Below are 21,626 nucleotides of genomic sequence, written 5' to 3'. Positions count from 1 at the left end.
GTTCTTTCTCACTTTCAAATAAAAATCATTTAAACATTCCTAAATCCTTGAAATGGCATCCTGCTTTTAGTCTTCAGTTCTATTGTGTTGGTTTGTACCCCGCACAATTTCCTGCCTTATTTCAATTATTTTTGCCTTCTCTATAGGCTTCATTTCATTTTCAGATTAAAGCACTAGTTAATTGTGACTCACTGTGAGTACCATGCTCCTTGTTCTGCACATTGATTCCATTTATACCCACCACATATTATCAGGTTGTGATTACTTATCTTCAGAGTAATAATATTCTACTGTGTCATTGTCCTCAGATCTTCTTCATCTTGTGTTTCTTTTTTTTCTGTGGTCTGGAAAAACTTAAGCTATTTATTACATTGTGCACGTGTGTGTGCTCAGTCATGTCCTACTCATTGCAACTCTATGTACTGTAGCCCGCCAGACTCCTCTGTCCATGGGATTTTCCAGGCAAGAATACCGGAGTGGGTTGCAATTTCCTCCTCCAGGGGATCTTCCTGACCAAGGGATGGAACCTGCGATTCCTTTGTCTCCTGCATTGCAGGTAGATTCTTTACCACTGAGCCATTATTACATTTTAGAGCAATAATTTTTATTGTTATTATTCTCTGAGATTTTTGTTTATCTCAGATTTTTCCAAACTAGTAAAGTTGACGTGTATACACTGCTATATTTAAAATGGATAACCAACAAGGTCGTACTATATAGCACAGGGAACTCTGCTCACTGTTATGTGGCAGCCTGGAAGGGAGGAGTTTTGGGGGAAAATGGATACATGTTAATATATGACTGAATCCCTTCACTGCTCACCTGAAATTATCACAACATTGTTATTTGGCTATTCAGTTTAGTTCAGTTCAGTCTCTCAGTCGTGTCCAACTCTTTGCGACCGCATGAACTGCAGCATGCCAGGCCTCCCTGTCCATCACCGCCTCCCAGAGTTTACCCAAACTCATGTTCACTGAGTCGGTGATGCCATCCAACCATCTTATCCTCTGCTGTCCCCTTCTCCTCCCGACTTCTATCTTTCCCAGCATCAGGGTCTTTTCCAGTGAGTCAGCTCTTCACATCAGGTGGCCAAAGTATTGGAGTTTCAGCTTCAGCATCAGTCCTTCCAATGAACACTCCAGACTGATCTCCTTTAAGATGGACTGGTTGGGTCTCCTTGCAGTCCAAGGGAATCTCAAAAGTCTTCTCTAACACCACAGTTCAAAAGCATCAATTCTTCAGCGCTCAGCTTTCTTTATAGTCCAACTCTCACATCCATACATGACCACTGGAAAAAACCATAGCCTTGACTAGATGGACCTTTGTTGACAAAGTAATGTCTCTGCTTTTTAATATGCTGTCTAGGTTGGTCGTAACTTTCCTTCCAAGGAGTAAGCGTCTTTTAATTTCATTGCTGCAATCACCATCTGCAGTGATTTTGGAGCCCCAAAAAATAAAGTCTGCCACTGTTTCCATTGTTTCCCCATCTATTTCCCATGAAGTGATGGGACCGGATGCCATGATCTTAGTTTTCTGAATGTTAAGCTTTAGGCCAACTTTTTCACTCTCTTTCACTTTCATCAAGAGGCTCTTTAGCTCTTCTTCACTTTCTGCCATAAGGGTGGTGTCATCTGCATATCTGAGTTTATTGATATTTCTCCTGGCAATCTTGATTCCAGCTTGTGCTTCGTGCAGCCCAGCTTTTCTCATGATGTACTCTGCATATAAGTTAAGTAAGCAGCGTGACAGTGTACAGCCTTGGCATACTCCTTTTCCTATTTGGAACCAGTCTGTTGTTCTGTGTCCAGTTCTAACTGTTGCTTCCTGACCTTCATACAAATTTCTCAAGAGGCAGGTCAGGTGGTCTGGTATTCCCATCTCTTTCAGAATTTTCCACAGTTTGTTGTGATCCACATAGTCAAAGGCTTTGGCACAGTCAATAAAGCAGAAACAGATGTTTTCTGGAACTCTCTTGCTTTTTCCATGATCCAGCGGATGTTGACAATTTGATCTCTGGTTCCTCTGCCTTTTCTAAAACCAGCTTGAACATTTGGAAATTCACGGTTCACATATTGCTGAAGCCTGGCTTGGAGAATTTTGAGCATTACTTTACTAGCGTGTGAGATGAGTGCAATTGTGCGGTAGTTTGAGCATTCTTTGGCATTGCCTTTCTTTGGGATTGGAATGAAAACTGACTTTTTCCAGTCCTGTGGCCACTGCTGAGTTTTCCAAATTTGCTGACACATTGAGTGCAGCACTTTCACAACATCATCTTTTAGGATTTGAAATAACTCAACTGGAATTCCATCACATCCACTAGCTTTGTTCGTAATGATGCTTCCTAAGCATCACTAAGAATTGACTTCCCATTCCAGGATGTCTGGCTCTAGGTGAGTGATCACACCATCGTGATCATCTGGGTCATGAAGATCTTTTTTTGTACAGGTCTTCTGTGTATTCTTGCCACCTCTTCTTAATATCTTCTGCTTCTCTTAGGTCCATACCATTTCTGTCCTTTATCGAGCCCATCTTTGCATGAAATGTTCCCTTGGTATCTCTAATTTTCTTGAAGAGATCTCTAGTCTTTCCCATTCTACTGTTTCCCTCTATTTCTTTGCACTGATCATTGAGGAAGGCTTTCTTTTCTCTCCTTGCTATTATTTAGAATTCTGCATTCAAATGGGTATATCTTTCCTTTTCTCCTTTGCTTTTTGCTTCTCTTCTAAAGAAGAAAAAGTCATAAAATTTTAGACAGTAACTTGGAAGTAAATTTCTAATCACTCCCTGTATTTATTTTTACTGAGCATTAGCTAATAATCTTCTTTAATATAGTCCTTAAGGAAATCTTGTGCTAGCCTTTTCCTGTATAAATTGATAAGTACCTTCCCTGACATTTGTAACCCTCTGTCAGTTGGATGTATCTGCTAGGCTTGCAAAGCTTCTCTGCTGCCCTAATGTCAGCATCCCATTAGGGCAGATAATAATGGAAAATGCCGTCCTGACTAAACAACGTGTCATGCTGAAATTGTTTGCATTTTATCTGCTTTCAGCACATTTTTAATAGCAACCATAATTTATATTTGCCAACTGCTTTGATCTCTCTAGCTCTGGAAACCTCTCTTTAACCAAAACCATAAGCTGGCATGCCGATTTATGCTTATAAAAATACATCCTCATTCTTCTTCTCAACATGGAAAGTTACCTCGGACATCTTTCTTCCTTTGCTTTCAAATTATGTGAAGATATTTACTGGTGTGACATGAAATCACTCAGTGACTGTTGCTCAGTACTTTGGGAGTTTATTTTCTTATCTTTGAGGAAACCCACTTTCTAAAGCAGCTGATTGTATCATCTGAAAAGTGTTTACATACCTAAATATATTTATCCATTTTGCTGGAGTACAGTTATATGCTATATTTTTATTGAAAGTAACACTGATTTACTTCATTTCTGTATTTAAATAAACTGAAATTTGAATCTATGACATCTCACTGCTGATAACTTTGTGCTACTTCAGTGACTTACACATTTAGCTTTTGGTGTATTTGTTAGTACCTATGAAGCAAGTCCAGTGTACTTTATAAAGCTTTGATTTATGGCGTATGGAATCTTGAGAGGAGTTTATTCAAAGCAGTTACTTGCATTAATGCCACAATCATTATTGTAGTCTACATTCTAATATTACATTTATATTTTCCTCTTAATAATATTTTATATGTAAATATGTACAGGCACAAATGTTTTCTTACATCAAAATCTGGACTAGACAAGAAATCCATTAAGATTAAAAGCAGTATACGTTTTTCTTAACAATATCTTGATTTTTAAAGAATCAGTTCCAAGTCTTCTGTTATTCAAATCTTGTTAAATATCAGTAATTTATGGTAACCTTGAAAAGAAATAAACATTGGGATTTTAAATCATGTTTATATGAATTTCAGTGGATCTTTGCTGAATGCCTTATACTATATTTTAATTATTTTATTAACTTTTCTGATACTGGAAGATTAGACTCAAGAATCGTGTAAAAAAGAGGGGAACAAAGATTTTTTTTCCTTTGATTTTCATTTTCATCATTTTCTCACTTTTCAAATATTAAAAAGTATGCACTGGTATTTTACTCACCCTTCTTTATTTTAAACTCTATTTTTCCCCAGTTGATATTTTTATGCTGGACACTGATGGAGTAATAAATACTTTACTACACAAAATGTTTTTTAGAATGTGCTCCTATTTAGAAGGTATATAGTACAAAGATATTGAAGTACAGGTAACTATAGATATTTTCTTGAACTATTGTTCATTCAGGAAATATTTATTTAGGCCTTAAGTGCCAGGTTCTAAGAAAGGTTCTGTGAAATTACAGTATGAGCAAGAAACAGAAACATACTGTATTCCAAATAGATCCAGGCTATCTTAGCCATTCAGGCTTCTACAACAAAATACCATAGACTGGTGGCTTATAAACAACAGAAGTTTATTTATCACAGTTCTGAAGAACCGAAAGTTAAAGGTCAAGGCACCAGCAGACTTTGTATCTAGTGAGGGCTGTTTCTTAGATCACTGTTTTTTCACTGTAACCTCATATTTAGGAGGGGCAAGGGATCTCTCTGGGGTCTCTTTAATAAAGGCACTAATCCTTGATGTCAGTCAGAGCCTTTATGACCTAATCACCTCCTAAAGGCCCCACCTCCAAAGGCTATCACATGGAGAGTAGGATTCTAACATATAAATTTTGGAGGGACTTAAACCTTCAGTCCATTGCACTGGGATTGGGCTTCCCTGGTGGCTCAGACAGAGAAGAGTCTGCCTGCAATGCTGAAGACCTGGGTTCAATCCCTATATCAGGAAGATCCCTTGGAGAAGGAAATGGCAATCCATTCTGGTACTCTTGCTTGGAAAATTCTATGGACAGGGGAGCCTGGCAGGCTATATAGTTCATGCAGTTGCAAAGAGTCAGATACAACAGAGCAACTAACTTTATCAAATCAGATGAAGACACATAGAAGATGCCAGTGGAAGTATCCACTCATTATGCAGCCTCCCTCTTCCTGCTCATCCTGCATTCCTGCCAGTTCAACCTCTCTGATGAGGCAACAGTGAGCTCCTTAGTGTTCTAAAGCCTCAGTGCCTCCCACTGGCCTCCCTAACTACATCTGATTACAGCCTGCCTTTCAGTCTCCCTCCGTAAAGAGGCATCCACTCCCTGCTCACTTCTCTCTGAGCATTGCCTGCACTTTTCTCCCACAGTGAGTTTGCTCAGGCTCATCACCCAAGCAGACATGCTCTCAGTTGCCCTCTGCCTTCTGGATTCTGTCCGTCCCTCAAAACCTGCATTGCATGCGTTGATAACCGTGTTTACCTTCTTTCATCCCATCTACTCCTTTATGCACTTGTCTTATTTTTTATTGAACACATTCCCAACCTTCTGGAATGAAAGAATAAACAAGGATCAAACAAACTTGAACTCATGCATATTTCCTACAGAGCCTACAATTGCTTTCCATTCTGCTTGGAATCAAGAGTGCATAGGATGTAAATACTGGATATATTCGCTTGGTGTTCAAAGTTTATTGCCCAAGCACTTAATTTGTGTCTACCGTGTGCCAGACTCAGAGTTTGGTGATAAGATATAGATGTGATAGATAAGTTGACAAACAACAGACAGTCTGTGAAGTGCTCAAGTAGAGGTGAGCACAGGAAATTCATAGGGGTGGCACTAATTCAGGTGAGTCAATAAATGCATGAAAGAATGGACGACTATGTGAATGAATAATTTAATTCTCCAGAGCTGTCATTTAGTAGTCTGCAGTCCTCCTGATGGGTAAATCACCGTGCTGATCTTCTGCTGCAATGACAATGCATATCCTAATTTCTTCCTTCACAACATTTGTTAATAACTCTCAAGTGATACAGTATAGTTCTAATCAATTCTGTACACCTGCTTTCTTGGATACATCATCCTGGCTTTAATTACTACATGGACTGCAGTCTCCAACTGCAAAATTAAAAACATTAATTTGGGAATTTTAAAAATAATATTTAAGCATAGGGTTAAATATTGCTTCATTATCAAAACAGCTAAAGTATATTTAATGCTTCTTTGATTTATGTTTCATCCTTGTGCACAATTTTAACACAATTTTCTTTTCCTGGATTTCTACTTATGAGTATCTGAAACATCCTTTTTTCAGAGTCCATTGCAAAAATAACATCAAGGTCTTATATCTTTGGACTTTTTCTGTTTTACAGCCTTTTCACTGACAAATTTTCTTTTCCCTGTTCTCACTCTTTTGTCTTTTAATCACAGAAATTAAGGAGTCTTCCTGAACCTATGCTGTAGTTGGCATGATGAGCTAGTAGGTGATTTAAACTGAGTCCACACTCAGTGTAGTCATTTGATGCACTTCAAACATAATCCAGTGACTCGGGATCGTATACCGTCAGACAACACCCAGTGTGAACATCAGATCTTTCTTGAGATCCTTTAGCAGAAGTTTAGTTGGGACTACTCAACAAAATTGTCATATAACAGACAGGTAGATGTGGCCTACAGTTGAATTTAGAAATGTTCTTTAGTTGGTCAGTTTTCTTTCTTTTTTTTTTTCTTATTTTCATCCCATGTTAGACCCCGGTGAGCTCAGACTAATAAAATGAAAGACATTTTATTTAAAATATATATTAAAAAAATGTTTTTAATATAACATTTTTTTGTCTGATTCAGTCATTCAACAAACATTTATTGAATACCTACCATGTGCCAGGCTTTTATCTAGATGCTAGAGTGTGGAAACAAATAAATAAACATAATTAGTATCTTGTGCTGTGCTGTGCTGGCGCTTCAGTGATGTCCGACTCTTTGCGACCCCATGAACTATAGCCCACCAAGCTCCTCTGTCTATGGGATTTTCCAGGCAAGAATACTGGAGTGGGTTGCCATGCCCTGCTCCAGGCAATCTTTCCCACCCAGGGGTCAAACCCACGTCTCTTATGTCTCCTGCATTGGCAGGCAGATTCTTTACCACTAGCACTACCTAGGTTAGGAGAAGAAAAATAAAATAGGAGAAGTGATTGAGAATTGCTGAGGAAGGGAAGTGTATTTTATACAGATTGTTTAGAGAAAGCCTCTCTCTAAAGAGATGTATTTGGGCAGAGACCTGATCAGAAGAAGCCTTGCAGACAAATGGGGCAGAAGATTCCAGAAAGTGAGTGGCAGCAAGTGGTAAGCCCCGAGGCTTCTCATGCTTAAGGAACAGAAAAGAAGTCAGTATGGCTGGACTAGAGAGTCATCACCACAGAGTGGCAGAAAATGAGATCCGAGTGGATGTGACTGGTGACATCATACAGGGTCTGTCAGCCCTGGGAAAGAGTCTATATATTTTATTCTAATATGAAAATGCATTGGAAGGACCTAAGTCAATGGCACCCCACTCCAGCACTCTTGCCTGGAAAATCCCATGGATGGAGGAGCCTGGTGGACCGCAGTCGGTGCGGTTGCTAAGAGTCGGACATGACTGAGCGAATTCACTTTCACTTTTCACTTTCATGCATTGGAGAAGGAAATGGCAACCCACTCCAGTGTTCTTGCCTGGAGAATCCCAGGGACGGGGGAGCCTAATGGGCTGCCGTCCATGGGGCCTCACAGAGTCGGACACGACTGAAGCGACTTAGCAGCAGCAGCAGCAGCAGCAGCAGCAGCAAGTCAAGGAGTTATGCATAATCTAACACGTGCTTTAAAAGATGACTAGCTACAGATTGCATTAGTTTTCTTACGCCACACAGCAAATTACTACAAATTTAGTAGCTTAACCTGTATTATCTCATGGTAGACATGGGTCACTTTATTGTTGTTTAGTTGCCAAGTCATGTCCGACTCTTTGCAACTCCATGGATTGCAGCATGCCAGGCTTCCTTGTCTTTCACTGTCTCCCAGAGTTTGCTCAAACTAATGCCCATTGAGTGTATGATGCCATCCAACCATCTCATCCTCTGTTGCCCGCTTCTCCTCCTGCTCTCAATCTTTCCCAGCAACAGGGTCTTTTTCCAATGAGTTGGCTTTTCTCATCAGGTGGCCAAAGTATTGGAGCTTCAGCTTCAGCATCAGTCCTTCCAATGAATGTTCAGGGTTGATTTCCTTTAAGATTGACTGATTTGATCTCCTTGTTGTCCAAGGAGCTCTCAAGAGTATTCTTCACCACCACAGTTTGAAAACGTCAATCCTTCAGTATTTAGCCTTCTTTATGATCCAGCTCTCACATCCATGACTACTGGATATGTCTAAGTCATTGTTTGTAAAAATTTAATGTGTATATGAATCTCCTGCAGATTGTGTTAAAATGTAGATTCTGACTGGTGAAGCTGCAGTGGAGACCTGACTCTCCTAACAATCTCCTAGTTGATGGTGATGCTGCTTGTGGAACAGCAAGACTTCAGGCCAGGAATGAGGGTAGCTTGGACTAGGGCACTAACAGTGGAGATGAGAAACGACCTAATTAAGGAAATATTTTGAAGGTAGATCCCAAAGGGCTTGCTGAGGAGGAAACAGAGGCATGAGGATGACTTCTGTGTTTATGAACGACAGTGAACGTAGGAGGCACTAACTTGTAGGGCAGAAATCAAGTGTTCAGTTATGGATGTGCTAAGTTAGAATCCACATAAAGATGAGCACAAAATATTATGGACAAAACAGGTTATAAATCGTATTCAGTGTTACTAGGGACTTAAAATTTTGTGTTTCTATGCATCACAACTATCAGACTCTTCCTAAGTGTGCTCAGAATTTATTGTACTGTTTTTAAAAATTTAATAGGAAGAGCTTTATTGATTCATACCGCAGTTTCTCTCTCTTGTTTCGCTTACAATGACATGAGTAAAACAAGCAGTGCTTTCTTGTCTCCATGCCAATGTTCCTTACAGTGAAATTAACATAGTATTATTACTCAATTCTTTAAAGTTGTTCCTAGAAGCCAAAATGTGCATCACTGTGCATATTTAAAGCATATTGTATTCAAGCACTCTAAGCTTAGAGCTAAGATTTTAAAACAAAATAAGTTTTCAGCACCTATTATTGATTCTGGTGAATGCCTCACTAGGAGATGAATTGCCTAATTTTCCCAGGCTATGCAGGCAGTTCCATGGTGTGATTAGTTATTATTTCTTTCCTGGGTTAAATTATGCAAAATGAGCTTTAGCACACAATGACAGCTTGTGTGAAAGTCATCCTCTCTGATTGCCTTATCCCAAAAAGATGGTATAGACTAGAGTTGTATGGATAGTATGTTTTCTTATAATTTCTCTAAACATCAATAGTCTAAAATCTTGGCCTTACCCATACTCATGTTCAAAAAGAAAAGCATTTGAAAGGAAGAAGCTGAAAATGGTGCTGCATTCTCTTTCATGGAATGGCTGCAGAAATGCTAGAGTTTAGCCAGAGAAAAGGTTGAGACTTGGATCTGCAACATTTCCTGTATTTTAATAAATGAACATTAAATAAGACATACCTATTCTTAGCACTTCGTGGGTACTTAGCTCAGTTAATATCCAGTGAGGTAAGGTTATGAGAGATGGTTTATGGCTTCAGGTAGTGTTGAAATAAAGGCAAAATTACAGGGCAATTTTGGTTGAGAGGACTGTTCTTCCTGTGGAACAGATGAAAATTCACTTTACAGTAAACAAAATTCTGGAAAGCCCTGTTTTATTTTTCTTCTTGTTAAACAACAAAGTCTGTTAACTTTTATGACCAGAAAAAAAGAAAAGAGGGAAAAGAAAGAGATATTTCAAAGATAGCCCAGATGATTATGTTTATATAAATGAGACCCTGAGCAGATGGAAATTTGGGCTTCCCTGGTGGCTCAGATGGTAAAGAATCTGCCTGCAATGCAGGAGACTGGGGTTTGATCCCTGGGTCAGGAAGATCCCCTGGAGAAGGGAATGACTATCTACTCCAGTATTCTTGCCTGGAGAATTTCATGGACAGAGGAGCCTGGCTGGCTACAGAGTGGGATTGCATGGGATTGCAGAGTCAGACACGACTGACACAACACACACACAAATGGAAATTAAACCAAATCAGTCAATGGCTGGGATGACATATAGTCTACAGCCTCCACCTTCACCCCATGGAGAGTGCTAAGGAAGTCAGATCATAATCTAACTCCTATCAACTGGACATGTTTTAATCTGGACCCCTGGGTTAGGACTAACATCTGATAAGACAAATGGATTTTCTGTGGATTTGTAAGAGTGTGATGGCTAAACAAGGGTCTTGTTGACCCCTTCTCTTGTTCTCATGATGTACCATATTAAAACCCAGAATCTAAATCTAGGAATACAGTTGTTTCTCAATATCAGAGAGGGATTGTTCCAGGATTCCTTCGGATACCAAAATTTGTGGACGTGCAAATCCCTTATATAAAATGGTGTAGTATTTTCATATCGCCTATATACATGCTTCCATAGTCTTCAAATCATCTCTAGATTATTTATAATAACTAATACAATGTGGCTCAATTGTACAAAGGACAGGGATCAAGACCATCCTCAAGAAAAAGGCAAAAAAGCAAAATGGCTTTCTGAGGAGGCCTTACAAATAGTTGTGAAAAGAAAAGAAGCAAAAAACAAAGGAGAAAAAGATAGATATACCCATTTGAATGCAGAGTTCCAAAGCATAGCAAGGAGAGGTAAGAAAGCCTCCCTCAATGATCAGTGCAAAGAAATAGAGGAAAACAATAGAATGGGAAAGACTAGAGATCTCTTCAAGAAAATTAGGGAACCAAGGGAACACTTCATGCAAAGATGGGCTCAGTGAAGTACAGAAATGGTATGGACCTAACAGAAGCAGAAGATATTAAGAAGAGGTGGGAAAAATACACAGAAGAACTGTACAAAAAACATCTTCACAACCCAGAGCCAAACTTCCTGGAATGTGAAGTGAAGTGGGCCTTAGGAAGCATCACTATGAACAAAGCTAGTGGAGGTGATAGAATTCCAGTTGAGCTATTTCAAATCCTAAAAGATGATGCTGTGAAAGTGCTGCACTCAATATGCCAGCAAATTTGGAAAACTCAGCAGTGGCCACAGGACTGGAAAAGGTCAGTTTTCATTCCAGTCTGAAAGAAAGGCAATGACAAAGGATGTCCAAACTACTCCACAATTGCACTCATCTCACACGCTAGTAAGTAATGCTCAAAATTCTCCAAGCCAAGCTTCAGCTTCTGCAAGTATTGAACTTGCAGATGTTGAAGCTGGCTTTAGAAAAGACAAAGGAACCAGAGATCAAATTGCCAACATCCACTGGATCACTGAAAAAGCAAGAGAGTTCCAAAAAAAACCATCTATTTCTGCTTTATTGACTAAGCCAAAGCCTTTGACTGTGTAGATCACAACAAACTGTGGAAAATTCTGAAAGAGGTGGGATTACCAGACCACCTGACCTGCCTCTTGAGAAATCTGTATGCAGGTCAGGAAGCAACAGTTAGAACCGGACATGGAACAACAGACTGGTTCCAAATAGGAAAAGGAGTATGTCAAGGCTATATATTGTCCCCCTGCTTATTTAACTTATATGCAGAGTACATCATGAGAAACACTGGGCTGGATGAAGCACAACCTGGAATGAAGATTGCCAGGAGAAATATCAATAACCTCAGATATGCAGATGACACCACCCTATGGCAGAAAGTGAGGAAGAACTAAAGAGCAGTTGATGAAAGTGAAAGAGGAGAGTGAAAAAGTTGGCTTAAAGCTCAACATTCAGAAAACTATAAAATCATGGCCTCTGGTCCCATCACTTCATGGCAAATGATGGGGAAACAATGGAAACAGTGGCAGACTTTATTTTTGGGGGGCTCCAAAATCACTGCAGATGGTGACTGCAGCCATGAAATTAAAAGACGCTTGCTCCTTGGAAGGAAAGTTATGACCAACCCAGATAGCATATTAAAAATCAGAGACATTACTTTGCCAACAAAGGTCTGTCTAGTCAAGGCTATGGTTTTTCCAGTAGTCATGTATGGATATGAGAGTTGGAGTATAAAGAAAGCTGAGCGCTGAAGAATTGATGCTTTTGAACTGTAGTGTTGGAGAAGACTCTTGAGAGTCCCTTGGACTGCAAAGAAATCCAACCTGTCCATCCTAAAGGAGATCAGTCCTGAGTGTTCATTGGAAGGACTGATATTGAAGCTGAAGCTCCAATACTTTGGCCAGTTGATGTGAAAAACTGACTCGTTTGAAAAGACCCTGATGCTGGGAAAGATTGAAGGCAGGAGGAGAAGGAGACAACAGAGGATGAAATGGCTGGATGGAATCACCGACTCAATGGACATGAATTTGAGTAAACTGTAGGAGTTGGTGACGGACAAGGAGGCCTGGCGTTCTGCAGTCCATGGGGTCTCAAAGAGTCAGACACAACTGAGGGACTGAATTGAACTGAATACAATGTAAATGCTGTGTAAACAATTGCATATACGGTGTAAATGCTATGTAAATAGTTGTCAGCACTTGGCAAATTAAAGTTTCCTTGGAACATTCTGGAGTTTTTTCCCAAATATTTTTGCTCTGAGGTTGGTTGAATTTGCAGTTGTGAAACCCGTGAATACAGAGACCAATTGTAATTGCTCTTAAGAATTGGTTTAAAGATGTCTCAGTTTTTCCCAATGTTCTGTCTATTTTTATGTAACATTAACTACTTTATAAACATAAAATTTAGTTTTTGCATAATTATTTAAAAACCAAACTTATTGCCATTTTTTCCTCTAGGAGCACTGAATCAAAAAAATTGGGGAAAGAAATATCCAACATGTAATAGCCCCAAACAGTCTCCTATCAATATTGATGAAGATCTTACACAAGTAAATGTGAATCTGAAGAAACTTAAATTTCAGGATTGGGATAAAACATCTTTGGAAAACACATTCATTCATAACACTGGGAAAACAGGTAAAATACTTGCATTTTATTTCTGACTTTAATATGTTTATCAGACTTAGAATGTGTTTAGATTATTTTCATTAAATTTTTCTTTGAATGATGTATGTAGTATGAACTGGATAGAAACTATGGGTACAAGAAATCAAATAGAAAATTGGAAGTTTAGACCTTTAGAAATGTGTACAAACAATTAAATAACCAAAGTCATAATGTTCTCTAGTAATATAGCAATAAAGATGCCTCCACAGGAAGAGCTGATAAAGATAACATAATATATAGCTAATTAACTTAATAACTCTATCACTGGTTAATCACTTAGTCAATCAGGATTTCTTTCTCTTGTGCATTTTATTTGATTTTTTCTACTCAGTTGTATATTATGTTCAATATTTGGATGTGAAAAAAGCAATCTACTATAATTGAATTTTAAGAAATTATTGGTCCTTCTAGATAGAAAGTTTTAAATTATATACTATACTTAGGAAGCACTCTCTAATAAAGCTTTTTTTCTTAGTATGCAAATTATGTCATAAAAATTCCAGTAAGCAACAAATAGAAGTTTACAAAAGCTAGCATTTTTTTCTGATGTTATGTTTTAAATGAAATTGTATGTATATCAACAAGTTATGTAAAAGCAAATATACTCATGGGAAAAACATTAGAAAAAATATTCACTATAGTAGTAGCCATGTTGGGGTGATTTTATTGTAAGTGATATTTTTCTCTATTTTCCATATTTTGCTAATATAATTGTGTGAATATTGTAATTTAAATTCTGTGAAGGTAGGAATTTTTCTGGATCAGTGCTTGACAAATAATAAGCACTCAATAAGTATTTGTTGAATGAATAATTTTATATGTTATAAGAGGCCTGGCGTGCTGCGGTTCATGGGGTCGCAAAAAGTCGGACACGACTGAGCGACTGAACTGAACTGATAATGTATTATTAATTAAATATATAATAGTATATTGTCCTAAATGTTAGACATTTTAACTACTAGTTTTAGTGGGTGTTACAAAGAAGTAAAGCATGTAATCTCTGCTTCATTTTTCTTGGTGGAGTGTGGTCAAGCACTTAATCTTTAGAGCCACACTTTCTAGGTTCAATTCTGGCCATTTAAAGCACAGTGTGGAACCTTGAGCAAGTTCCTTAACCTTGCTGTGACCAATTTCCTTATCTTGTAAAATAGGGATTGTAATGGTATCACCTTGTATTGTGTAGGATCAAATATTTAATACATGTAAAGTAATGTAATGCCTGTCATGTCATAAGTGATAAATGAATGTTGACCATTATTGTCATTTGTTGCTATTGTTATTATTCATGAAAATGTATATCTCTAACTAGCTGTGTCTGCTGAAAAAAAAAAATGCAGCCTAGAAATTATGTTTTACTCAGAAGTCTTTACACTGCGCAGTATGTTGGATTCAGTTCCAAATGCCAAAAGTGATTTCTGCCTAATGAAACAAAGACTATTTAAGTCTGACTGAGAGACATTGAAATCCTGCATTAAACTCTCAAGAGAATCATTAATCCCCAGATGACTCCTAAAATGCAGATAGTAGATGGTATCTGCTAGGGATCTCTAGAGTTTAAGATTCTGAGACTTGCCAGCCAGGTTTCAAACATGAGATGGCTAAAACCCCTTCAAAAGGAAAAGGTCTCCCGCCTTGCTTGCCACAGTCTAGGACAGAAATTCTGAAACTTGATGAAGCCTGGGGTGATGCTTGGAAACATAAGGAGATGGGACAAAAGCAGCAGCAGCTTGATAAGGAAGAGAAACAGGAACATGAGAAGGTTGGAGAAAAGACCTTTCCTTTCCAGTCTTCTGTTCCTTCTCGCTTTAACTGTCCCCTCTCCACCATGTGAGGCATTAGAGGAGCAGGGTTTTGGACACCAAACAAAAAAAACGTAGGCTACCAGACAGACAGGGTAGGTGAACTGCCTGTCTCTTGCTTTAAGTGTTGTATGGCAGTTAAGGTCTTGGATTTATTGTACACTTGTGGCAATAGGATACATTAAGTATATTATGCAGTTACAAAGTTCAGCTTTCAAAATATGTAGCTTATTTTTTTAATTTATCAAATACATCATGTTCTTAATGTACATTAAAATTTAAACTTGTAATTTTGATTTTCAAAAACTTAGATGTCAATTTATTGTTTTTTTTTTCAAGTGGAAATTAATCTCACTAATGACTACCGTCTCAGTGGAGGGGTTTCAGAAACAGTGTTCAAAGCAAGCAAGATAGCTTTTCACTGGGGAAAATGCAATATGTCATCTGATGGATCAGAACATAGTTTAGAAGGGCAAAAATTTCCATTAGAGGTAAGTCAGTAGTCCCACTACTTACTATTTCATTTTCTAAGTCACTGGGATTTCATTTAACATATAATTTGAGTCCTTTGTAATTTATACAGTTATATTTTGTTTACTTGGTTAATATCTGCATTTCTCTCTGGACTGAGCTGTATAAGATCTATGGTTGATTTTCCACTTTCTAGTAATGCTGAGTGTCACATTATATTATAGATGATTAGTAAATATTGATGAGTGAATGAATGAATGAAATTCTTCCCATAGCCCATTAGGGAAAAAAGGGGGAAACTTCAACTACTAAAAAATCAATAAACTTCAAATTAAAGTGATAAAATGTTTCAAATTTAAAATCAGCAAATAAATATAATGCATAGTAATATACAATGAAAAATGTGAACACTTTCACACATGTCTGGAGAAGGTATAAATTGGCAAGACTTTCTGGGAAGCATTTCACTTGTTCTTATCAATAACTTTAGATGTTTTATTCTCAATACTTACATTTCAATTTATAGCAATTTAGTCTAAAGAATAATTAAGGACATACTCAAAAATTTGGAGGCAAAGACTTATTTACAATAATAAAAGTTGAAACAAAAGGAAATGATTACATTACAATGGATTATTATAGATCTTGTGAAAATCCTGTTTTAGAATGATTTATTTAACAGAAAAGGTTCGTCATAAGATATGAATGCTTTTAAAAAGCAGAAGGTAAAATAGTATATACAGTGTTATTATTCTAAATTTTGTAAAGCGTGAAACTAATTAATGGCCAAGAGAGAGTCCAGAGTCTAAGTCAAACCGACGAGGCTTGAATATTGGCTTCACATTTAGTTAGTAGTTATATGACATGACATTGTATGAATTATTTAATTTCCCTAAGCTTCTGTTTCTCATCTGTGAAATTGACTTAATAGTAGTAACACTTCTCTGTAGAGTTATTAGGAGGGTTAAATGAAAGGTTGAATTATTACTGTTTTAAAAATAATGGAAGGAAACCAAGAAAACATTAATTGTAATTTTCTCTGGGCATTATTACCTTTTCTCCTTTAAAATTCTCATATTTTCTAGATTGTCTGTGTTAAAGTTGTATTTTTACTTTTATAATTCAAAGCATTTATTGATAATAAAAATAAAATGAGTTAGTTACTTAATAAAGGATTAAAAAATAATGTGGATAAACACATTCAAATGTGTGGCTTATAATTTCTTAAATATCCTTAAAGAAAAGTATATTTATCAAATCTTGTTTGTCAGAAATATGAAAATCAACTCATTAAACAGGTAACATTCTCAATTCTGAGAGTTTAGCTCTCTCACAGTACTCCTTAGAACAGAGGTGAAAATCAAGAAAACCCTAAAAATAACACAAGCCATGATTCAGTAAAATTGTACAGAATCTGTGTACTAAACCTCATATATTTTTCTTATTTAGAAGCCCCTCAAATCATCTCTCAGAGATGTCATTTGTTTGTTGTTTCTTTTTATTCAATTTGTAAACATTAATGGGTTTTATTTTATTTATTTACTTTTTTTTTTTTTTTGCCAAACCATGTGCTTTGCAGAATCTTGGTTCTTCAACTGGGGATGGAACTGAAGCCCACAGCAATGAAAGCCCTGAATCCTAATTACTGGACCATCAGGGAGCTCCCTGTTGTTTATTTTTTAAAACACTCACCATATAATTGTGCAAGCAGGAGCAACTATACTCCAAGAAAAAAAATAATAAATTGTCTCTCCAGATTTTGGTTTCTTGAGTTGTGCTAAATTAAGTGATGGAAGTTTATTGAATAGCTAGGTCATTCTCAAATAAAATAATTTACTGAAACATGAAAAAAAAAATTGTGCAAGTGGAGAAACTAGAGGGTATCCTTGATTGCTCTTTTTTCCTGGCCTCTCACATCCTATAATCATCTCCTCAGTTCTGCCCCTAAATGATGTGTGAGGTCAGAAAAAGTTTCCAGCCATCTTAGTCTCTTACTTGGATGTCCCTGAAGCTAGTTTCTCTCCAGTCTTAATCCCTTCCACTGGCCACCCCTACCCCTTAGCCCTGCCCCCCCATCAAGGACTTTCTATTGCCCTCCGGCCCAAACTGCTGGGACTACCTCACAGTCCTTCTTGCTGTGACCCCTGCCCACTTCTCCAGTCTCATATCTCTCTTCTCTTCTCACATGTGCTCAGCTGAAATCCTAACACTTTCAGTTTCCCACACTTCTCATACTTTCTTGCCTGTAGGCTTTTCCTAGCCGGACCCTCTGACTTGAACACACTTCTCTTCTGCCTTCTCATTTGCCAGCTTTAGAATCATTCATGCTTCAGGGTGGCTGAAAGGTTTTGGTGACTACCCAAGACAGGAGACACTGCTTTCTTCTGCTTCACACCCACTAGTTCTCTGATCACAGCCCTCACTGCACATTAATCATCTCTGAGGGTTCTGTTCTTACCTTAGTTACATCTCTAAACTACCTGTATCTAATTTCCAAGCCCATGACACGAGGAACATCAACCTATCAGAGAGTGAAGGCTATCATAGATGTATGGACTGAAGTAGAAATTAACAAGGTGGCTCAGATAGGGAAGACTCTGCCTGCAGTGTGGGAGACCTGGGTTCAATCCTTGGATCAGGAAGATCCCTAGAGAAGGAAATGGCTAACCACTCCAGTATTCTTGCCTGGGGAATTTCACAGACAGAGGAGCCTGGTGAACCCATGGGAGCCCATGGGATCACAGGGTCAGACACGACTGAGTGACTAACACACATACATAACCTCACAGCAGGAGGAGAGACTTGAAATAAGGAATTTAGGACTCCTTTGGTATTTTTTAGGTAGAAGCAGAGATTCCTTGAGGGTTTCACTCTTAGTAGAGTTCAAGACAGTAATATCCAAAACTGGTAACTCAGACCAAGTAGGTCACATCCATTCAAGGAAGGTTGAAACCGTATTTGAAAGAATTCCATCAAAATAGTTAAAATAGCATCTGATTATTTATTTTATTTGGAAATTCCATGATAGTCCAGGGAGTAGGACTTTGTACTTTCACTGCCAAGGATGAAGGTTCAGTCCCTGGTCGGAGAACTAAGATCCTGCAAACCGCTCAAAGTACAGCCCAAAAAATTAAAGTAAAGTAAATTTATTACATTTGAAAATTGCTCAGTCTCAAAGTGGTAATTTCAGGTCTAGATCTGTCTAACTTCATATTTTGTTCTTTGTTGAAGAGTAATTGATAGTAAATGTAGCTTTGTATACATGTAATTAATAAAATATTCTGAAATTTTGCAAAATATAGAATTATATCATTTATAAAATGTCTCAAATTGAACTTATTGAACTGATAAATTATTTAATTATTTTATTGTCTTTTTGCTGAAGTTTTTGTGAAGTCTTTGTAATAAAGCCATCAATATTATGTTTATAGATGCAGATCTACTGCTTTGATGCAGACCGATTTTCAAGTTTTGAAGAAGCAATTAAAGGAAAAGGGAAGTTAAGAGCTTTATCCATTTTATTTGAGGTAATCATATGTGTGTATATATTTATATATTCACATAGGGATTTAGCACTAACTTTTCAATCATGGGGAATATCAAAGCACATTTTTTTTTTAACAAATAGAAGGGCTCACAAATGGAATGATACCTGGTCATCATTTCAAAGAGAACAACCTCTTGCCTGGTATGTTTAAAAGGGGACTCTTACTCACAGACTTAGAGAACGAACTTATGGTTGCCAGTGGAGGGGTTGGGGGGAAGGGACAGTTAGGGATTTTGGAATGAACATATACATTCTGCTGTGTTTAAAATGGATAACCAACAAGGAGCTGCCGTGTTGCACATGGAACTCTGCTCCATGTTATGTGGCAGCCTGGATGGGAGGGGAGTTTGGGGGAGAATGGACACATGTATGTGTATGGCTGAGTCCATTCACCGTTCAGCTGAAACTGTCGCAACATTGTGCTATACACCGATACAAAATAAAAAGGTTTTTGTAGAAGGGCTCTTGTATTCCTTAGTTAGGAATGTCACTTCCAATCTCTAGACTTGTACACTATGAGATTTGCCCATTTGCAGAGCATCAATGTGATACAGCAACGACTGTGAATAGTAACATTTTTAAATATTCTTTTCTTAATTGGAAATTGAAGTAATCAGGTGTTTGTTTTATTCATTCTTACTTTGCTGTGGGAAAAAAGTGTGCCTTTAGAGGACGTTACTTTGGAATACTTAAAATGGAGTTCACTAATCGATACGTGAATACCTAGTCAAATATTTTATACCATTTTTAGAATGTCATTCTTTCACAGGTTGGAATAGAAGAAAATTTGGACTACAAGGCAATTATAGATGGAGTGGAGAGGGTTAGTCGTTTTGGTAAGCTATGTGGAGAAATCTCTTTCTTCCAGATTTACTTTGGATTCGTATGAATTTGCAATGTTATTAAAATTGCTTGTACCAAGGAATAAGGGAAGATATTTGTAAAGGGGAGAAATCTCTCACATTTGACCCTTGACAATTTATACATTTCTCACTGAAGAACAATTTAATCAGAAATTTTTGTCACAGAAAATCATAAAATGTTAATGTAAGTAGGAAGTTGAAGTTTTATAATTTTATTACTGAAAATAATTTAATCACATTATGCATTTAAATGTATTTTTTTACTCTATCTCTGCTTGGTTTATCTATAAAGGACTCTAATGTGTGATCTGAAACCAGTTAATTTTAATAAAAATTATATTCTAAAGTGAAAAGGGAATTGTTACTCAAGTTCAAATTATTCCTTAGTGGTTTCCTTGGTAAGTCCTTTGCTTTAGCAATATAAGATTTTTTGGAAGGCAAATGCTTACATATAACAAGACACGCTGTGCTTTTATATTGTTCTGCTTCCTATCTCATAGATCTTGTAATTTGTCACAGCACCTGCTTTTGACAATGTTGACAGGAAACAGAAAACACATTATTTTATTTTTATTAAGTACCCACAAACAGGGTATTAATGTTGTCCTGAGTTATCAATAAAAAGAGGATTATTCCTCTCGGGAAAGCTGCAAAATTTGAAATCAGAAACATAACTCACAACTGATCATTTTCTTGAAAACAGAAGTCTGGCCTAGGATTAATTCATCTTTGTCAATTTTATGTGAGAACCTGAATTAACCAATCTTTTCAGAAGTTGGGAATATGTGAGCTCCTACAGTGCAGCTTTCATTTTTTTTGTTTTGAAAGGTATAGTCAAACACAGCATCAAGCTGTTAATTATCTCCTTGCATCTACCCAGATTGTAAAATTTAACACTGAATACCATAAGCCACACTTAATTTTTTCCTCATTTAGTCAGAAAGTGGAATCTATGCAGACTGCAAGAAGGCAACTAGTTTGAAATCCTACACTTAAAATGATGTAAAATGTGAACATGAATGTTTCCAGGCCTTGCGCCAGGCTGTGGGGACAGCAGAAGTGATGCTAACACTAGTTGTTAGTCCTGATTTGTGTAACTGTGACACTTGGACCACTTACTTGAGGCCTCTTCAGTGTTTCTGGGGGACTATAGGAGGGTATAGTATGAGCTTAGGAAATCAGTTTGCTCATGTTCTTGCACTAAACTTTCCTTTCTAATATCTACTGTCTGTAAGCCATTAAGGGGGATACTTCATCAGAACCTGTTGCATAATACCCTTCCTGGGAATATGGGTTTCCTGATAGCATCCTGCCTCTGTCCCGGCTCTTAATTCAGAAGCAGTACAAATGGTCCCCTGGGCTGGCTAGGAACACATATTTGTCTGCCCTCTGTTCCCCTCTCTGTCTTCTGTCTCTCTACCAGTGTACCAACTTCTTCCCTCCTTTTTTTTTTTTTTTAACCAAAAAATAAAATCCTCTACACCTATCAACTCATCTACTTAATATTTCCATATACTTAGCAAGGACACCTAAGCCCATACAACTGGTAAGTGGTAAAGCCAGGATTTAGGACCTGTCTGTCCAAAAAGATTGTTCCAATATATTGTAGAGATTTATAGTAATTCTATATTTCCAAACACATATAAAACACCTGTCAATTTGATTGAAATAGTTGTGAAATGTGATCCGTCCAAACTAAGTAAATTAAGTCCTCCCAAAGTTAAATGTTTCCATTTTGAGAATTCTTGGATTAAATGTAATCCTGTTTCAGAGTCTAGAAAGTCCCCCAGTGCCCAGTAAGCAGAAGGCTTCCCAATATTGGCTGCCAGCCATTGATGCTGGGAATTTGAAGGCAATGCTGGTCTTTAGACAGTGACTCAGAAACTAACTCCCAAATCCTGCCACATATTCTTCATATAACGTGAGTTCCACAAAAACCAACATTTCCCAAACATCCTTCTGATTATAAAATCTGTCTTA

General features: G+C 37.5%; 1 protein-coding gene across 4 annotated transcripts in view; it reads left to right on the top strand.

The window, feature by feature from the left end:
- Window positions 1-21,626, top strand: part of PTPRZ1 (protein tyrosine phosphatase, receptor type Z1) — a 210,169-nt gene that overhangs the window by 106,146 nt on the left and 82,397 nt on the right. For all 4 annotated transcript variants that reach the window (XM_027539144.1, XM_027539143.1, XM_027539142.1 and 1 more), the window contains exons 3-6: window positions 12,757-12,936; window positions 15,105-15,256; window positions 18,668-18,763; window positions 19,553-19,619. In XM_027539144.1, coding sequence (XP_027394945.1) covers window positions 12,757-12,936; window positions 15,105-15,256; window positions 18,668-18,763; window positions 19,553-19,619 — 495 coding nt within the window. The remainder of the gene's footprint in view (window positions 1-12,756; window positions 12,937-15,104; window positions 15,257-18,667; window positions 18,764-19,552; window positions 19,620-21,626) is intronic.

Source organism: Bos indicus x Bos taurus, chromosome 4, assembly GCF_003369695.1.
Source record: "Bos indicus x Bos taurus breed Angus x Brahman F1 hybrid chromosome 4, Bos_hybrid_MaternalHap_v2.0, whole genome shotgun sequence".
Classification (NCBI taxonomy): Eukaryota; Metazoa; Chordata; class Mammalia; order Artiodactyla; family Bovidae; genus Bos; species Bos indicus x Bos taurus.
The sequence above is the reverse complement of the archived record's forward strand: the minus strand, read 5'-3'. Positions and strand labels throughout refer to the sequence as shown.